The sequence below is a fragment of the Cavia porcellus genome, unplaced genomic scaffold (genome assembly GCF_034190915.1).
Source record: "Cavia porcellus strain 051 isolate PalLab524CR breed Dunkin Hartley unplaced genomic scaffold, mCavPor4.1 scaffold_26, whole genome shotgun sequence".
Classification (NCBI taxonomy): domain Eukaryota; kingdom Metazoa; phylum Chordata; class Mammalia; order Rodentia; family Caviidae; genus Cavia; species Cavia porcellus.
The window spans coordinates 12,186,556-12,207,929 of NW_026947509.1; the positions used below are offsets into that span (position 1 = coordinate 12,186,556).

At 40.9% G+C, this 21,374-nt stretch overlaps 1 protein-coding gene across 5 annotated transcripts in view; it reads right to left on the reverse strand.

Annotated features, from left to right (window-relative positions):
- The window catches only part of Rps6kc1 (ribosomal protein S6 kinase C1), a 160,526-nt gene that overhangs the window by 100,543 nt on the left and 38,609 nt on the right, over positions 1 to 21,374 (reverse strand). For all 5 annotated transcript variants that reach the window (XM_013157504.3, XM_023567045.2, XM_063236734.1 and 2 more), the window contains 2 exons: positions 15,468 to 15,583; positions 8,665 to 8,758 (listed from right to left, as the gene is read on the reverse strand). In XM_013157504.3, coding sequence (XP_013012958.1) covers positions 8,665 to 8,758; positions 15,468 to 15,583 — 210 coding nt within the window. The remainder of the gene's footprint in view (positions 1 to 8,664; positions 8,759 to 15,467; positions 15,584 to 21,374) is intronic.

Consider the following 21,374-nt stretch of genomic DNA (forward strand, 5'->3'; position numbering starts at 1 on the left):
CAAGACCTAGGGGAAATCATTTTGTTGTCTGTATTCCAGCCTGCAGGCAGAACTTCATACTCAGAACCTGTTACAGCAACATCAAAAGTTACTCATCCACTACTGTGAGAACTATGAAAAACTTGAAGAGATTTTTAAAATGTTGTAGGTGTTTCAATGCAAATTTGGTTTTGACAATGGTGCGATCATATAATGTAACACACTGAAATTAATACACCATTTAATTGGAAAGAAGTTCTGGTTTATACAGCTAATCACAAAGGAAACGCCGCATTACAGACCTATTGTCTGTTCTCCGTGTCTTGCACTGTAACCTGCACATCATCTATCACATTGTTCTATTTCACGCTGTGCCTGATTTTCATTTTGAACAAGAACAATACTAGCAAAGGGCAAAGGGTAGTTATGTGGACTCCGTTTCTTGGCTTTTGACCACAAACATCTAGGAATCACACTTTCTTTTACCTTTGTAGCCTTATTTTATTAACAAAGAGAATCATTAGTTAAACGAAATTATACGAGAAAAGTATGACCACCAAATCATCTAGGGAGAAAGAATGTGAATTTAAGTAAATAAATGTTCTATACAAAATATTTCCTTTTCAAATTCTACCTGATTTCTAAATGAAGACCTCTTTACAAGCAAGCAAACAACAAAAAAATGCAAGAAGGTCAGGAAGAGACACATTTTTGCCAAACAGTGAGAAACAAAAGGAAAAAAGACTTCTGATTAATCTTTTTGGAGGACAACTTGGCAATATATATCAAAAGCAGGAATACTACTTTTATCTCTAACCTGGAAATTCAGCATTTACACCAAAATCAATCATAAATATGCAAAAAGATCTATGTACAAGAATGCTTATCAAAAAATGAGAAAATTTGGAGATAAAATTTTTGAGATAACCAATTTCTAACAATAGGCAAATAACTACAGCACCTCCCTATGATTAAAAGTTATACAGACATTAAAAATCGTACTATGGAAGAACACTTAATACTACAGTATTCATGATATATCATATAAAAATGTCACAATGCAAAACAGTATGTACACCATCACTGTAATTTTAAAACACAAACACACATGGGGAAAGAAACTAAAAGTATACACTGTTAATAGTAATCTCTTGTTTGGTAAGATTGTAGGTGACTCTGTAACAAGAATTTCACAACATTCTTTGTATGCAGTAAGCCCTTAAGCTCTGTATCTGAAAAATATCAAAGGAAATGATACGATGACTAAAACTGAGAATTTGCTTGGGACTAAAGTTAAAAATATTACTAAAAACATCTCCTTAGCCATACACCACAACTAACTGTTTTCCAGTACAAGCTAATACCATTTTTTCCATCTTTTAATTTCTCAATTCCTAACTGGAGTGTTCCCCAGAGTCCTCATGAAGGGTTTTGGTTTGTTTTGTTTTTTCCTTTTGGTGCTGGGGATCAAACACAGTGCCTCACACATGCTAGGCATGCACTCTGCAACTGGGCTCAGCTAACCCACAACCTCAAGACGACATCCTGCTATGCCTGGGAATGAAATGTCCCCAGAGGCCCATGTGCTAGACGCTTGGTCCCCATCTGTGGTGCCTCTGGAAAGAGGTGGAAGAGATTAAGTCGAAGGGGGCCTACTCTGAAGGAAACATGAGGCCTTCGCCCCTTTCCCTCCTTCCGTGCTCCTAGCTGTCATGAGGTAAGTGCTTTCCTCTGCCACCTGCTCCCACCATGATATTCTGCCTCACTGCAGGCCCAAAACTCAAAGTCACTGGACCATGTACTTTAACCTCTGAAATCGTGAGCCACAAAGATAACTCATATTTTAAAACTGCTTTCACCGTTATAGCAATGAGTCCCATTTATTAGCCAAATACCCAGACCTAATGTATTTATCTTATATCCTGAATACACTTGCTTAATACAGTGGTCCTAGAAATAATGATCCTGAAATTCGACTTGTTTTATACAGAATTACATATAAATATTACATGAGGTGGACACTCAACCCCAGAAAAAAAGTTCTGAGAGACAAGGAAGCCGCAGGTTCTCAGTTCAGGGAAGCAGGCAGAGTAAAGTGGACAGGGCAGGCAGGACCCTTCTGCTACCTGACATAAGACAGAGACTCTCTGCCCAAAGTTAAGCCAACCTGAAGTCAATGCCTCCTTCCAGAAGCCCCGAGGCTGTCACAGAGTAAAAGGTGCAGCCTCCACCAGCACCATCAAGTCAAACACCTACAGCTTTTTGGAAGTGATACAAGGGGGAAGTCAGAGGTTCTATGAAAGCACTCTGCCTCCAGGTTCATATCACAGAGATTCTAGTCTCGGGATATGAGAGGGCCCCAGGTGACTTGTTAGAAAGCCGCCACAGACACGAGGGGTTTATTTAGCATCCCGGTTCACCTACCTACCCTCACCTCTGCGCTTTGAACTGCTTGGAGTAGGGCAGTATAGCAGAATCTGTCTAGGACACCGTGCCTGAAAGGCCCCAAAGGAAAAGGTTGAGCTGCCACAGAAAAAAATCTTTATACCAAAAGCTATCAGAAATCTGTATTTGAAGACCATCTGTAAAAAGAGATCAGTTTCCTTTAGAACAACAGGCGGGCTCTCATGGTGACTATATATAAAATCCATTGCCTCATTACTATTAGCGGATAGGCGTCAGTGAACTCAGAGGTTCAAACATTGCCATAGTCAACCGAGGAAGTGTCTACTTGTCCTAGTAGCAGGGACTCACACTTCGTGCACAAAGCAAGACACCTATCCAGCAGAACAAAGGCTACTCCGAGGCAGAACGAACACGAATCAGTTTCCATTAAGAAGCAAGCCCAGTGTAAAGCCCAACACCACTTAGGACTCCTCTACCTGACGCCCTGGTCATCACTCAGGACCCACGACTGTCACGATGAAAAGCTGCTCTTCCGATGCTTCGTCTTATAGTGATGTCCTTGGGATACACTTGTGCCTCACACTTGCACAGTTATGAAGAGAGGATCGGAAGGTCCGCTGTATATTTGGTGAGAAATACAGCAAGTTCCAAAAAGAACATGTTGGTCATAATTACACTCAAAACTGTGACTGTGAACAATAAGGGTCTATCGCTTGGCTTCTCTCCTCCCCACTGAGCTGGATTCCTGCGATTCTCCCTGCAGCTCTCCGTAACCTCCATGCTCTGGGGCTTCAATCCTGCTACCAGAGTGCCAGGAGCTCACACTGAGCTTTCTATGCCAAACATGAGTCCCCTGCCCCCTCCAAAATGTAAATCTCTCCACTGCAGAATACTCCTGTGTATTCCTGTGAATGTTACCTGCAGTGTTCTAGATACAAGGCCTGCCCCTCTGAAGCACCGGTGTTTTTACCTATCAAATAAGGCATTTACATCATTTTTACCGTTCCTTATACCTACAGCCCTGATCCCTACGACATATCATACATGTTTTATTTGCCCCACCTGACCTTTAAACTCCTACTGTCCAGGATTATCCTCAAAAGACCTGGAGTTTCCAAGTCCCTGAGTATAGTGTGTATCACCTGTTTCATGTACATCCACATGCACACACACACAATACTCGCACTCTCATTTGTGTTCGTATTTTCTATTTATGTTAAGCTCCCTTACTGAGGCAAATTTAACTAACAAGAGGCAGCTAATAAAGTTGAGTAAATAAGCGCTTAACAGGAAAAAAAGTTTCTTCAATCTGAGAAAGTAATAGATACTCTTAACTCTAACACAGGAAGGTTTAGAATCATCTCAGTCTGGAGATTTAGAGCTCTCGTGGTGCCATCTAGCGGACATTCATAGAGTAAAAATTTTACTTTAAAGTACTTTTAGATTTTCTACGTTATTACAACCTGTGTTACATAGGCTTTAAGTTAATCTTAAATATAGATTTAGGGTATTAATAAATCAAACAACCACAGAAAGTTTCTGTTCAAAATGACACTACCTCCAAGATATGCAATCCACTAAATGAAAAAAAATAATAGAAAATGAATCATATATTGGTAACAGGCTTTTATCAAACTTAAATACCCATATACCTTCCTGATTAGTCCCCCAATGTTTTAAATATAATCAACACTATTCAATTCAGCAGTCTACCTACCATCTCGGTGCCTGTCTATATGTATTATTACCTTGCCATTAAATAAACATATGAATTTGGGCTGTCGTTTTAAGCAATCCCTTAAGAAAACCATCAATGCACGCTATTCTCAAATGTATACCTCATTTACCCCTAAAGTGGTAATTCAAGACAGCTTCCTGGTCTCCACAGTTATTACAGTGTGCGCTTGGGGAGCTCTTCATCTATATCCTACATGCCCACCCCCTAAAGCCAGTCGGTGTTACTAATTTAGCCAGCAGGATGAATACTCACCCTTATGAATGGCTACATATTAGAAGGTGATCTCTCTGTCTATATCTGTGGTTATGACTACCAAATTAGTTTATTTGCTGTGTGAGCCTGGAAAACATTCCTCCTGAAGCTGCAGTGGAAGTCAGCAATGTATTAGGAAGAGAAAATGACACAGGTTGCCAGATGAGATAGGCCCAACATCAAAGGCACCAACATTGGATGGCAGTAGAGCAAGGCACATCCTTCAAACGGGCCCACAGGTGAAAGAAACATGTGAGAGGCCCTGTCCCCACATGCCACTCCAGGAAGGTTCCCGCAAATGTCACCATAACTTCAGGGCTAAGTTCAAACCCAAATAAAGACTGAAACTTCATATGGAAGATATTAACAACCAATGAGAGACCTCCTTTCATCTCTAAGAAAAACATAGCTTCAGGAATTTAGCTCAGAGGCATAAGCACCTGCCTTGCAAGCAGGCGATCATGAGTTCGATCCCGATACGGATAAAAAAAAAGAGAGAGAGAAACACAGCTTCATGTTTTGGACAAAGGAGATAAAGAGTAACAAGCATTTTACTTTAAAAACATAAAACAATGGTAACCTTCTATCTAAGTACCCTGATTAAAATTTGTAATTTCCAGTTGCATACTAAAAAAAAAAAATTTAGTTCCTTAAAAATTAACCACCAAGGGGCTGGAGATTTAGCTCAGCGACATAAGCACCTGCCTTGCAAGTGTGTGGTCGTGAGTTCAATCCCTGGTGCCGATAAAAAAAGCAAAAGACAAAAAAAAAATTAACCACCAAATTACCATCTTTAAGAAATCCCAAAGGGGTTTCTCAATTCCACTAAACTATAAAGTAATTTTCATTTCAAAACAAAAATAAAAATCACAGATGTCACATTTTCATCAGAGCCTTCATTTCAATGTAAAGTAGGAAGTGCTGACTGCGTCTTTAAGGAACTAATGAAAATGACAATGGCCCAGCCTGTGCATCTGTTCTCAGAGCAGTGGCAAAGCTGCCTCCACTCCAGCCTGGAGGTGGCACTTCAGCCTGGAGGTGGCCAGGCCCCACAGAGGTGGCGGAGGCGCGGCGGTGACAAGGCTACAGGAGCAGCAAGACATGCGACCTACTGAGATAAAACTAGGTCACTGGGGACAGCACTCTTGAAAACCAATGCCATCCTCCTGTCTCACCCCGTGATCCCTTTTGCACACAGCTATTTCCCGTGCTTTCTGCTTATCTATCATGCTGTGATGTAGCCAAGAGGCCCCTCAACAGAGGCCAAAGAGATGAGCCACTCTCACAGCCTCCAAAACCATGAACTAAATACACCTCTTTCCTTTATGAAGTCCTTGGTCATGGGTATTTTGTTACAGTAACAGAAAACAGACCAATACATCATGTCATTCTAGCTGTAACTAGAAGAGAGTATGCATTAAGATTTGTCCCTCTGGCTCTTTCTACTAATTCACAAGTACGAAACATGGAATCTGCCTTCACAACATCAGTCACAATACTGCCCTCGGAGGCACCGTTACAGAATGAATTACTTCACATTTCAGCTTTAAACTCAAACCACATGCATTTATCAGCACAGTCTCTCAACAACCTCCATTTCACTGCATGCCTGTGGGGTTTGGGTCACTGCCGGTGCTCCTACCCTTCCGCTCTCTCTCCCTGGGTCACCGCTGTGGTTTCCATACCTTCTGATACTAAGTACACCTTCCGCTTTCCCACTATGCCAGACAATCTCATAATACTCAAGCTACTGTTTGTTCCTCTCAAATACCAACCAATGTGCAAGCTGTCTGACATGTTCATCTACCCATATTTGTCAGTGAGGTGTCATTCAGTAGGCTTCATTACCCAGGCATAAAGTCTGGGAGGGGCCACAGCATTAACAGCTTTTCCATTTCCATGCTGTTCACTCCTTATGGACATCCCCAGTGTGGTTAGATAGCTTCGAGCTTAAAAATTAAACTGACAGGTAAGAAGTCATCATGATGGTGCAGGTCTGTAATCCCAGCACTCCAGAGGCTGAGGCAGGAGGCTCACTTCAAGTTCAAGGCCAGCCTGGACAACAATGTGAGCTCAAAGCCAGCCTGAACTGCAAAGTGCAGCCCTGTCTCAAAAAGACAAAAAAAAAAAAAAGTAATTGTTAGTTTTAAATGTCATGAATCCTATTCTGTCTTTTTAGCAAACTGTTTGTGCTGATTTTGCTCATAAAAGAAATTTGAGAGATTAAAAAAAAAGCAACAAGCTCTACAGGGATCACTCAGCTTCCCTACATCATGCTTGTGGTTTGCAGACATTATTAACACAGCATTAATTGTGCTTTCCCAAAGTACATCAATACATGACAAACGACAGGTCTACCCTCACTGGACCTCTTTCAACACTGAAACAACCACCTGTTCCCCCTGCACAGCCTTCAGTCTTTCAGGAACCACGCTAACAAAACCATCCCTAGTGACTGTGCTCCTCCCCTTCTTTCATGAACTCCCACAGCAGACAAATGATCTGAATTCACACTGCTCCCATTGGTGATTCCTTAACTCAAAACAGGCTCCGCTCTGGATGCTCATCCGGTGAGCTCCCACCTAATGATAAAGACTCACTGCAGACCAGAACATCGCCACTCCCTCATCACGCAATCTTCACCTCTTCTATCATAAAGATCAAAAGAGAAAGAAAGCTCGTCTACATTTTGCAAAGCCCTAGCAGAGGTCTCTGAATAAAACAGATCATGGAGAATAGATGTTATCTCCCAAAAAGCATGACAGATTATAAAATTATTATCAACAATGTTTTTCTATGATCCTGCAGAATCGGGACGGAGCAAATGGTACCGGGGGCTCACAGGAGGCCCTGAGACATATGACCTCCTTACATTAAACAGAACTCTAGACTTAACCAAATGGACTTTGCTTGTCAGTCAAGGAGAGGCACAAGGGGAAAAAAGCTAAACTAACAATTCTCAATATGGCAGCACCGAAAAGAGGAGAGGAAAAGACTAAGTGTATCATCCAGCACGTAGGACTCGCTACCTTTACCAAATCCAGGTATAAATGTTCTGCAGACCTGTATCAGCGTGGCTATCACACACACACACACACACACACACACACACACACACACACACTCTCCGAGATGGCACCGCAGTGAGACCGGCGAGCTCCTCCATCAGTCATAAAGCATCGTCCTCCACCAGCAACTCTCAGTCATGAAAGAGATCAGCAAATATCACCTAGTCTGCTGTCTTACCTTTAACAGATCAAACCTAATCTTCTTTGAATAAATCTATTTTCTCTTTAAAGATCCACCCTTATCCTCCAATCTCTCTCTCTTTTAAAATTCCGTAATTTTCTCAAAAAGAAAATTAGTTACAAAACTCCAAAGGTTAAAAGGCACATATTAAAATCTTCATGTAAATTCAAGTACATGAATTCAAGGAATAAAACAATATTAAGTATTCTTGAATTAAGCTGATTAAAAGCACAAAAATTGCTTTTTAGTTATTACAAGATATATCAAAAATACTAAAACTGCCTTAGGGTTTTTTTTTGTTTTTGTTTTTGTTTTGGTCTTTCTGAGACAGGGTCTCACTATACAGTTCAGGCTGGCCTTGGGCTCACTTTGTAGCCCAGGCTGGTCTCAAACTTGCAACACTCCTCTTGCCTCAACCTTCCAAGTGCTGGGATTACAGGAATGCACCACCACACCTGGCTATTTTCTTTTTTTTTTTTTTTTTTTTTGGCACCAGGGATCAGACTCACAACCTCAGGCTTGCCAGTCAGGCCTTCATGCCACTGAGCTAAATCCCCAGCCTCAGCTTATTCTCCTTGGGTAAATGACAAAATTTTCAAAGCCAGTCTTGAAACTGAGTGTAAAAGTCAAGTTCTGCTAAACAAACTATCACGGCAGGCTTAGAGCCAAACTGTACTGCCTAGCACAAGGGAATGCTTTACTCAATTCTAATCTGCTCACTATACCATGTCACCAAATCTAAGACACCATTAACTATAGGGTAAACTGCTAATTTATACACTTCTAAGAGAGAAAAGAAGCTGACAATTACACATGAGCCCGGTATCAGTGCCCCCAAATCCATGCTGTTAAAATGGGGAGGAGAGGGCCTAAAATCAGTGAAACATCTTCAAATTCCTATAGACATGGTTCTTGTCGTTGCTGGTTTTTGGTTTTCAGTTTTTTGGGGTTTTTGGTTTTGTTTTCTTTGCAGTGCAGATATGATTGAGAGTCTTCTGCAATCAAATCTTTGAAACACAACACCGTAAGCCTCTTCTTACCTTCGGTGTTACACTCTGGAATGGAATCAGCGAGGGAGTCCGAGCAAGCTTCGGCAGGGCCAATTAATTCAGAACCATCGTTCACTATTCCACCCTACAAAAGATCAGAGCCATTGCGTTTCCTTGTCATTGGGAGCATGAAAAGAATCAAATAACTATTCGTTAACTCACATGAGTACAGTATACAGATTACAGAAACTGCTAATCTATTAAAGTACATTACAGTTGCTTTAAAAAATCTCAGCAATGGTTCAGCAATTGTAACAAATGCACCACACCACTGTGTGACATTAGTAAGAGAAAAGTAGGGTGTGAGTCGCGAGGGGGACAAGGGGAAACACTTATTTTCTGTTTTTTTTTTTTTATTAAACCTAGGCTATGCTAAAAAAGAGTCTATATTTAAAATTCAGAAAAAGTGTTATCATGTGAATGTGGCTTTTAACGAAAGTGTGTTATTTTAGGTAGAGCTTTTGTTGTTGTTGGTACCAGGGATCGAACTTGTGACCTCGTGATTGCCAGGCAGGCGCTTGTGCTGCTTTGCTATATCCCCTAAAGTGTGTTATTTTAAATCTGTCAAAAGCACTCATACAGAAGCCCCACAAGGAAAAAGCCAGCAGCTAGAGTCTTATTCAGCGTCCTCAGGGACTGGCTGTTCAGTGGTACCTGATGGAGCCCACAGGGAGTCACTGAGCTCCAACAAGTCATAAACAGCAAAATCACATAATAACAGCCCAGCGATCTGAGCAGCCACTGAAGTCAGAATCACACAGCATTGGGGAAATTAATACAATCTAAGACGTCTTCAGTAAAGAAACTTCTTTAAAGATACAAAAATAAATGTGAAACTGATGCCTCCAGGTGACCATCGCTTGAATGATACTAGGTTTGCAAGTCTGGGCCTCAATGGCATCTTCTGCTACTCTCTACCTGCAACTAGAGAACACTGTGGTCACACAAGCAGCTGGCGTCTCTGTGCCATGGCTTCCCTGACTGAATACAACAGTTAGCTCAAAGGAGCTTGCAGCCCTGGAGCAATTATCAATATTTAGAATAATAAAGCTTCCACTCTTTATTATCATTCATCCTGCCCTCTACCAACAGTTCTATGCCCTGAATACTAAGGAAATATGTCCCAACAGATTGTCAGGAGACCAACGGTTCTGTCCGACAGCTTCTATTTCTAAACTTGAGTCCAGTCCAAAATAAGGCTTTTTAAGAGTAATAAACAAATAAGATCAAATTCAAAAAAAAAAGCTAAGTGTATCATAAAGGAGTACTGTGAACAGCTTTATAACAACAAAGTACATAATTTAGGTGAAAATTCCTAAAAAGACCTAAGTTACCAAAAAGAAAGCAGAAAATTACAACAGACCTGTTACACTAAGTTGAATTAGAATTAAAAATCTTCCTATGTCAATTCTCTCAAAAGAGAAATGAAAACACATGTTCCTGTAAGAACTATCTGCCAATATTCTTAACAGCATCGTCATAACAGCCGAAGGAGAACAACCCAAATGTGTACCAACCAATAAATGGTAAAACAAACTACAGCACAGTCAAAGCCACAGAACGTATTATACAGCCATAAAAAGGATTGGAGTTCTAAAGCAGGCTACAACACGGATGAGCCTTTAACATGTCATAAATAAAAGGTCCTAATTCTGTTCACTATGAGCATCACAAGATTAAAATTTTCAACAAAAAAATTAACACAAGAAGCACAAAAATTATACCCCGAAGATTATAAAACATTACTAAGAGAAATGAAAGGATATCTAAATAAATGCAGTCATTTCGTGTTCACTGATTAGGACATAGTATTATCAAGATGTTAATTTTCAAAATGAAGTAGAATTAAAAGTTCCACGAGAAAAGCCAGGCGTGTTGTCTCACACCTGTAACCCCAGCCCAAGGGAGGCTGATGCAGGAGGGTCACTGAGAGTTCAAGGTCAGCCTGGGCTACAAAGTGAATTCAAAGTCAGTCTAAACCGCATAGTGAGACCCTACCTCAAAACACAAAAAAAGTTAGCTAACAATGTGGGGGGTTTTGGTTGTTTTTTGGTTTTGGGGGGTTTGGGACTTTTTTGTTTTATTTTGTTTTGTTTTTGTCTTTTTGAGACAAGGTGTCACTATGCAGTTCAGGGTGGCCTTGAGCTCACTTTGTAGACCAGGCTAGTCTTGAACTTGCAACAATCCTCCTGCCTCGGCCTCTGGAATACTAGGATTGCAGTCATGTGTCACCACACCCAGTTGTCTTTCATTATAAACAAACTGATAAAAAAAGTTTTTATATAAATTTAAAGGACTCAAAATTACCTTAAGAATTTTGGGAAAGTAAAAATAAACAGGACAAACTTAAACTGTCTGATTTCAAAACTAATCACACTACAGTAATCAAGACAGTATAGTACTGGTGTAAGAACAGGCACATGAATTAACAGAGAACAACAACAGGCCAAAAATAAGCCATTACATTTACAGTTAATTTACTTTCAACAAAAAAGCCAACACAATTCAGTCTTTTTGACAAATGGTGCTTATTCATGTGCCAAAAGGTGGATTTAGATCATTTCTTTTCCCACACACAAAAATTAACTGATAGTGGATCACACACCTAAATACAAACTTCTAGAAAAAAACATACAAGAAAATCGTCATGCACTGTACTACTCAAAAACTAGACATGACAACAATAACATGATCCAACAAAAGAAAAAAACTAATTTTTATATGACATCAAAACAAAAGCTTTTGTGCTTCAAATCACACCACCAGTACAACGAAGACATGCTACAGACTGGAAGAAAATATTACAAATCACATGTCTGAAAAAATACTTTTATCCATAATAGATTGAAAAGTCTTACAACTGAATAATTCAAATTAACCAATCAAAGCAGCAGGGTTTGGGGGTTGTTTTGTTGCTTGCTTGCTTTGAGGTTTTTTTTAGGGGGGTGTTTTGTTTTGTTGGTTTTTTGAAACAGGGTCTCATTATGTAGTTCAGGCTGATCCTGACCTCACTATGCAGTTCAAGCTGGCCTCCAATTCACAGCAGTCCTCCTGCCTCAGGATCCCGAGTGCTGGGATTACAGGCGTACACAACCACATCTGGCTAAAAAAATAGATTTCAAGAGGCCTTTCACCAAACAAGACACATGAATAAGTGCAGGAAAATATGTTTAGTATTTTTAGCCACTATGAAAGTGAAATCAGTAATTGTGTTCAGTGATCCAGGGCCTTCTCAGTTACACACCTGGCCCCTTTATTACTTTTGATTCTGGGACAGAGTCTCACTAAATTGCCCAGGCTGAGCTCAAACGTCTAATCCGTTTTGCCTCAGCCTCCCATAACGCTGAATTACAGGCATACACCACCATGCCCAGCTGAAATAACTTTCACCACAGTATACTGTGATCACTGCTCTATTTTCTTACTTATTGCTGCTAACCTCTTACTGCCTGAATTATAAACTGAGCTTTATTTTAACTGTGAATAGAAAAAGAACAGCATATAGAGGGTTTGGTTATTATAGATCATTTCAGATCTAGGATACCATTTTTGAAACACACCTCCCCACTAAGGGTGAGAGGCACCTGAATGCAGTGTTAATCAGGAATATGAAAGTATATGATATATGGTGTATCATATGGTATGTGATATAATATGGATGAACTCAAAAACATTACAGGAAGTTAAAGAGACAAGAACAAAAGACTGCTTACTATCTAAATCTGTGCATCTGAAATGCTGACAAAAGCCACAGACAGAAGCAGGTGCCTGCCCAGGACTGGGAATGGGGGAGGTGATCACCAGGCAGAGGGCACAGGGGGCCTGTCTGAGGTCATGGGAGTGACGTATAAATGTTCAGTGGGGATAGCTCCTTGACTCTGTCAGTGCACTGATGATCAGTGAAATCGCTCCTATGACTGCTAATTTTAAAGTGTCGATAAGGCTATCGTTAATAAATATATAACCATATATATATCTGTGATGGGAAAGTACCACATGTGACGGCAGTGCACTGCACACATGAAGGAGAAGGACTGATGACAGGAATGCTCAAGGGAAAGTCAGGCTGACCGACTGACTGTGGTATCAGCACTATGTCTGCAGGGGAAAACGACACTGCGCATACCCTATGAACTGGCTACTCAAAGTCCCACCCTCTCGTCTCTACCCACGATGAGAACTAGGAAGCTCGGAGCCCCTCGCCATGCACCCCACAGCAAGGCCCTCTGACCCCACTCTGCTGAGTCACATGTGAGGACCACCTCCCCAGGCTGCCTGGGAAGCATTTCAAAACTGGCTCACTTCTCTGACCCCTTCCTCTTATACCAGCCCCGCCATCTAGATCCTCAGTTGGCCACTAAGCTCTGCACCAGCTCCAGACAATCTCCCTTGCCTAAGCAGGGGGTGGTCAAATAAAGCCCTTTCTGACATTCAGATGGCACGTTTTGGTTTGAGGTGTTCTGTTTTGTTTTGCTTGCAGAAAAACAGCTCTCAAGACTATGTCTTTTTTCTCTATTTAAAAAGACTAAACACCACTGTTGCAATATTCCCAAATCAATATCCGGCTCCTGCTCAGCAAACTGCATGAAGCAGTGACAGGATATTTCTACAATCAGCTTCACTCCTAAACTGTCCAGTCTCGCCAGGTGTGGTGGCAAACACCAGCACTGGGAAGGCTGAAGCAGGAGGATTGCCACAAGTTTGAGGCCAGTCTGGGCTACACAGTGAGTTCAAGCCAGCCTGAAATACATAGCAAAACCTTGACTCCAAAAAAAAAAAAAAAGCTACCCAATCTTTCACAAGTTCTACAAGCAAGTGTCTCATTCTCCTTTGAAAGTCTAAAAGTGGATGTCTTCTAATAGCAATTCCAATGAGGAACTCAGGCATCTAAAACAAATACTATAGCGAACATGTAACTCTCATTTCCATTATTTGAAGTCTATGATCTACCTTAATCCTCAGATTGGTTTCCTTAGCCCTAAAATGTGAGTTAATTTGCCTTTTACAATTTCTACAAAGCAAAATTTCTCTTGCTGAATAATAATGCCTTCCCCCTGCAAGCCTAGACCTCCTGTCAGACAGAAACACTGTGACCAAGAACAAGACAAGCTGGACACCGTGTCACCTCAGCCTTGATGCAGAAGATCCCCTCTGGGCCGTAAGCAGCAGCCACATTTATGTCAGCCTAGCTTATAAAGTAATGAAAAGTAAGCAATAAGGTCAATGATAATTGTTACTGCTTGTGTCTGGGTGTCGCCCCAGGACCTCATGTAGTCATAGCTGGGGCTTTTCCAGAGTGGCTGGATGTAGGGTTTGTGCTTCTGGAATCAAATACGTGCTGCTGGGTGGGGCAAAGTTAAGAGCAGGGGTGTGAATGCTACCTGCCCTGAGGGTGGGTGGCCTGGGTAGGATACAAGGGATGGCAGAGCTGTAGTCACAGCTCACTGCTTGTGACTTGTTGCATGCTTTGCTACCTTCTGCTGCTACGAGTGTTTCTCCTGTGATGTCACCCTGCCTTGCAGCCAGCCAATTATGGAGTGAAGCCTCTACAAACTATCAACTAAATAAACCTTACCTCTTTTAACTCTGAGTGTTACATATTTTGTCTCAGTGGTGGGAAAAGTAACTAAGGCAATAATGGATAACACTGTCACTACAAACTTTATTTTCACAACTTCTATTTCCATTACTCTAAGTCACAATGTCTTTCCAAAGATCAGCTTTCTCTAGTAAACTAAATGAGGTCATAGAAAATGAATTTTCTGTGTAAATCCACTAACATCAGGAAAATTAAATTTCTTGCTACTCATATATCTTGCTGCTTAAAAAGTCTAAGAAACTAAATTTATATAAATGGGCATATTTTCAAGTAAAGAAGAAAAGAGACAACTATGACACAATCACCCTCCCTTTTCCTAGAAGGCTAACTGTATGTAACTGGGAAAATGTGATGATTTAAAATTGAAGGCTACTAACAGTTTGTACAGGCTCCAATTTAAAGTAAATTAAGAGCTGGGGATACAGATCAGTGGCACAAGTACCTGCCTGACAAGCACAAGGTCCTGAGTTCAATTTCTGATACCAAATAAATAAATAAAATGATAAAGAACTTAGAATTAAAGCACTATATGCCAAGAATTTTAAAACACTAATAGGCAATGATGGCAGATAGTATAATTTGCATTGACTTACTGCTGTAAAACTGTTCAGTGACCATTTTTGTTATATCTTTACACAAATCAACATAATTACAACAAATGTAATATGTATGGACTTGTAGTGCTTTAAATTCCAAAGTCTTCCACTGAAAGAAAACTCAAAAGTGAAAATAACTAGAGAAGGTTCATAATGCCTAATATTTCTATTATGAGGGGAGAATTAGATAATCCCTACAGCCTCTGCCCTTTTCGGGGAGGGGAGTAGTAGTGGGAATTGAACTCAGGGCCTCTGCACTGAGCTATGATAATCCCAAGCCCTTCTTTCTTTTTGAGACAGAGTCTCACTAACTCTCTAAGTTGTGCAGGGCGGGCTCAACCTTGCCATCCCCTCTCTTGGCCTTCCAGGCTGTTGCAATCATCAATTTTTTAAAGCCTAAGCATCAAAAATCATACGTATTTCTACCCCAACATATATAGCATATACCACTTATGCTTATCAGCTACGACCTTGCTCAGTTAGCTACTAACTCCTATTTTCTTAGTGGATAACGGGGAGGGTTTTTGCTTGTATTTACTAAAAATTAGAAAACAAAAGTATTTAATAAGATACAAAACATTCCAGTAAGAGAAACAAACCTTGAAGAAATCTTCGAGCTGTTTGCTGTTGTAAAGGGCAGGAATGTTGGCAGAGAACTGCAGCAGGTCCTCAGCACACTGTCTTCTCTCCTCTATGACGCTGTCATCGAATCGTCCTGGAATTTAATCGAATCAACACTTAGGCAGAGAAGAATCAAATGCCACTTCGCGACATCTACACTCAGAGACATAAAGCACAGCCGACCACCGGGTATGCGCTGTGCTTGTGCAAACTTCTGAAGTTTGCTCTATCACAATTAGAAGCAGCAAGAAAGAAAAATAATGTTTCTGAGAAACAAGAGGCAGAAGTTACCACTGATGAAAGAACAGTGCATTCAGTCAGTGTAAGATACTGACTGTCGGAGGCTCTGGTGATTCAAAACTAAGCTGGAAAGATAATTTTAAAGAATTCAAATGATTTGCTCTAGTAATTTAATGTTGCAATTACGCATATTTTTTCTTTCTCTTCTTTATGATGTATAAAGTGACTGAAGAGAGGAAATTATGAGAATATCTATATTTCAGATCAGCAAAGACCTCAGCTCCAAACAGCTTTTCTGCCAACTTCTGAGGGTGACAGCTGCTTGTGAGAAGAGAGGGGACACTGAGCCCACAAGTTCCACGCTGTGAGGTGACAGGAAGGCAGAGAGTCTGAGTGCTGGTAAGATTCTGTCAAACATGAACATCCTGTGCAACTCAGGTGAGATCACTGGTCTGCGTCTGTCACACGCTGGCTGCAGTGTAAATTTTAAAAGTACAGAAGCAAAGGGCGGCATCATCACATCCTCAAATATTTTAATTGGCCTTGCAAAGAATTAAAAAAAACTAAGGCACAGACAGCTTCCTGTTACATAAACCAAGGCAATGAAACTGAACAGCTAAACCCCTCTGTTGCAGGTGCCCATGGGCTACAGAACGCTTATTTCCTCAGATGTTAAAAAGGCCCTGGGCTTGGACCCAGGTTCAAACAGGAGCTCCACTGTGCACTGGCTACGAAACCTCAGGCAGACGACTTCCTCACTGCACAACAGAGAAAATGAACAACTTAACAATCCCTAGTCCGCGTCAGCCCCAGGGCCAGTGCTTAACTGATGATTCTGGGGACCCTGAATCTCCAAGAGCTGACATAGCAACTAACAGACAGAGCTTGCTAGAAGACATTTGCTGACTGTGAGAATAAATAACGAAAACTTCCAAAAATCTGTATCACGGTGAAGCTTTCTAAAGGGAAATCTTAAAAGTGGGTCCACAAAAACATTCCCAAGGCTTGGCATGAAAGTAAAAAGGCGGCTATTGCTAGGAAAGAGGAAGGGTTAAGTCTGGGAGGAAGAAGAGACAAATGGACCTGATCAAAATATGTCCCATGCATGTATGAAAATACCACACTGGAACCCAACATTGTAAAAAATTAACAGGAACTAATACATTTTTAAAAATAAAGTGTGAAAAAAAGAAACAAAGTGGGGTGCAGAATGATATATACATGTTTGGTGAAATCACAGTGAAACCCATTAATTTGTAAAATTATTATCAACTTATTCTTATAATAAAAAGCTTTAAGAACCCCCCCCCCCCAAAACACACACACACACAAATGCAAACCCTAGGCAAGGACACTCAGCCAGACTTCAGAGACAGAATCCTACTGCAGAATCCTACATGGGCAAGCGCAGGGTCACCTGTCTAGAGAGGCACCATGGCTTTTCTCAACATCTGCGAGGAGCCCAGGGCCCCTAGGGGCATCAGCAAAGTGGCAGCCAGTTCCAGAGTGGACCCCGAACACGCAGGGCTCTGCTTCAACTATGGAACAGGCTGCCAGCTGCTATTCAAATTCCTGTTCTTGCTTTGACCCTGAGCAAGATTTGCCTCAATTTTAACCGGATACACTGTACTCCATTAAAAAAAAAAAAAAGAGTGGTCAGACTGCCTTGGAGTTTCATGCAGATCTGGGCCAAGTTCATGTCAACAGCATACAAACAAAGATTCAAGGACAGCTTCCCAGAAATCTGCTTAAAGACAATTGATACAGACCCTCCACCCCACCCCTGCCACTGTCCCCTCCTCTTTCCAGGAAGGACCGGAACTAGATGGCTGAGAAGGGCACAGCCACACAGCAGGAGCAGGGATTCCTGATCACCACCCAGACCTTTGAAACCAAAACATCTTGTGGTGAGATCTGCCCAAGAAACCGAGCCTAGCATAATCCATTCTGCTAACTCAGCTTTCCTATTAGTTCTCCATTCATATGCACCAACTAAACTCCACTCTCCCAATATCAAATTTAAATTGACACTCGTAGCTTCCTAATGTTACCTACCTAATATTATCTGGAAACAAACTTCCAAAGAATTCCAGGAACTGGAGCGAATTCTCTGGCCTGAAAACAATCTAAATTATTCACTCTTGGGAAAAATCTGCCAGTCAAAGAGGTGAAGTGCTCACTACTCCTCCTGTTGTCTAAAGAAAGAGGGATCCGTGTTTATGATTACAGTCCAGTGTAATTAGACTTGTACAAAACAGTCAATTCCAGTGCCGGTGGATTACTATCAGTAATTCTGTAAACATCTATAATCTTGGAACAGAAACCCAGAAAAATGCAAACTTTTTTTACACTTCAACCCACGAGACTATCCCATATTATCTTTAAACACATTAACTACTTGCTGAGACATTTTAATGGAACACTTCTTCATAATCAATGATGGCTAAAAAGATTTTATTTCTGTTTGAAACAAATAGATAAAAAAATTTGAGGCTTTAATCCCAGTATGATTCATCTCACCTCTTCATTCACCTAGACTAAATGCTTAAGCAATGGAATATATAAGTCAAAAGCTCGTCTTTGTTATAATTCTATTGATCTATGCACTTCTATTTCAGTAAATTTGGACAAGCAGAGATGAATTAGAATTTTTTTCAAAGTGGAATACAACCAAAAATAGCAGCTTACGCATAAAATGCTTCAATTATATCAAATCCTATCATCAGAACAACAGATAAAAGAACATGTGTTCTTTTTTGTCCTGTACCTTATTAAAGATTTCAGAATAACAGAAGAAAAGTAGTATCATAAACAAAGGGATACAGATGATTTTAATGTAATAACTACTGGCCTGTATGTACACATAGAATGATACCGCTTAGTCTTTTAATTGTCGTGAAAAGGAAGCAATAGCCCCTGTCATCCTAATCGCAGACAATACACCTGTAGCCAGTTTCAAAATCTCTCCTGAAAGGCAGCAACAGCATGAGAAATCAGGCAGGTGTTTTTCTCACTGATACTTTCTATTTCCACTAATAGTGCCAGTGCTTATTTTCCTGTGACCTGAGTAAAAAATTACAGGCAGAGCCAGGTAACACAAAACAAATTCTTCCTGTGCAAGATGATATATATCCTGTATCCTAAGGTCCACATAATAAATGGAAGTCATTTCTTTCTTCACTACAAATCACCCCACAATGATTTGTTTATTAAAACCTGTGAAAGAAAAATTAAATTCAAATATCCTAACTAAACTGGTTAATCACTGGAAATAAAGCCTCCGCATCTGATCGATCAGTTGCCTTTGCTATTTTCTTTGAGTTTTATTTTTAACTATTTAGAACAACTCCTATATAGCAGAGTTTACAACTTCTTAAATATTCAAATGTCAATGATTAAAAAACCTCTCAGTTACATGGAACCACTCAGCCTTGACCAACACGAAGCCACCCCAGACAGCGGACGCTGATGATTGACTACGTCAAAAATTCATTCACTGGGGGAACAGAAAACAAGGGGCCAAGGTGCTCAGCGTGCATTCTCTCCAGCCCAGAATACCAAGGGCACTGCTGTGGTTAAGGAGGTGGACCCACTTCCCACTGCAGCAGAGGAAATGCTCACTCTGCGGAGCGGGAAGCGCTGCACCAGGAAGGCCCCGGAAAGGCCTTACAGGACTGGGGTTTACATCAGGTGTTCTGACGACAACTTCAAGGCTTCAAGGGAACGAAGTTTTACCCCAGCCGGATGCTGTTTAGGAAGTGAAGGGAAATCTAGGAATCTTCGAAATCTATGTAATTCTGTGAGTCTTGACTCAAGAAGAATAAACCGAGGCGAAGACTGTCATTTATAAAGAAGCAGAAGGTCCTCAAGGTAGGCAGGACCTGCGTAGGTTTGATGATTTGGGAGACTTTAACTATTCATGTTTTCCTCATTCAGGTATGGCTGCAGGGTGGTCTTGCTTTTTCTTGATCCAAGCGCCTGGAGTGATTTTACCACATTCTGGGAAGCAGTCTATGCTCCATAGGAGAGTACATCACAGCGCAGGTGTGCAGGGCGGGCCAGCTCTAAGAAACACCAAGGCCGCACTGGCGTCCAAGTCCTCACTGAGCTGTCAGGAGCTACTGGTCTCTTTCTCACATGAAATTACCATCTGGTAACCGAGAAAACAATCAGATGGCTTCATCGTGGAACGTTTTACAGAACAACTGCTCTGTACTCCTTAATGTCAGTACGTTGGGAGGTTGAAGCAGGAGGATCACTATGAGTTTGAGGCCAGCCTGGACTACAAAGTGAGTTCAAGGCCAGCCTGAACTGCCTAGGGAAATCCTGTCTCAAAGGAAAAAAAAAGTCATTGTCTAAAGGACTTGGGGCCTAGCTAGTATAAAAACACTTGCCTAGCTTGCATAAAGTCTGACTTTAATTGCCAGAACACAGAAAGAAAGAAAGAAAAGAAGAGAATAGAACAGAAAAGAAAAGAAGAGAAACTGTCAAACAACATAAACTCAACACTCAGGAAGTCAAGACAGAGGAGCACAAGTTTAAGGCCAGCCTGTGATAAAAGTAAGTCTCAAGGAAACAGAACAAAAAGATTTGCAGGCAAGCGGGAACACATGAATGTGAACTGCCTATTTGATAATATTATCGCATCGATGTTAAATCTCATGGGTGTGACACGATATTGTAGTCATACAGGAAACAACGGAGAGGGGAAATGTCACGGTCCCTTTTTATTCTTAAGTAATTCAGAAGAAAAACTTAGGAAAATACACAGAAAAAGACAAAAGGTGGCAAATGTCTACAGTGAACTTGGAGAAAAGGTTATGAAGGTGTTCACTACAATATCATTTTAGGTTCTTTACTGTAAATTTGAGAATTTTGCAAATTAAAAAGAGCAACGAAAAATAAAACGAGGTAAGTGGCACATTGACGAGCTGCACAACTGAGCAGGAAAGTGTAACTCAGCCAATGTGGAGAACTCGAGGGAAGAGGAAACCTCTAGATGTCTAAAAGGCTAACCAAAAACTTCACAGTGGAACAGCACAGAACCAGAGAGAGATGAAAGAGAATGTGAACAGTGAAGGGGCAGTAAACCAACTGAGCGACACACAGTAATGAATGCCAGCCAGCACGTACCAAGCAGGAGCCAGACACACCACAGATACAACCACTACACACTCTCACTAAGAAGAAAACAGGACGCAGACGTTAATTTGCACAAGATCACATTGCTAGTAATTACAGACTCAGATTTGGGTTTTCATTTATCTGGGGACAAACAGTACTGCATGTCCTAGCACTAGAACAGGAATACATCTCTGATGATTCTGGAATTACAAGACTTCTTGACTGCTGAGGCTGCTTACTAAAACCGAGCAGAGCTACAAAGATGGATGATTAACCGGTGTCTCCCTCCACACAACTGCTGCCTGCAGGGTTCGCTATAGTTATGAAGTATTACAAATGAACTGCACCATCTATTGAGAGAGAGAATGACTTGGTTAAGATTAACAAGAAACTTCCAATTTATGAAATGGAAACATGCAGAAACAAACTGAAGATTAGCAACAGACAAAAGAAGCTAAGAACATAAACCAAACCAGAAACCACGCCCTTTTACCCAGTGTCAAGTCTACTGTTTAAGAAAG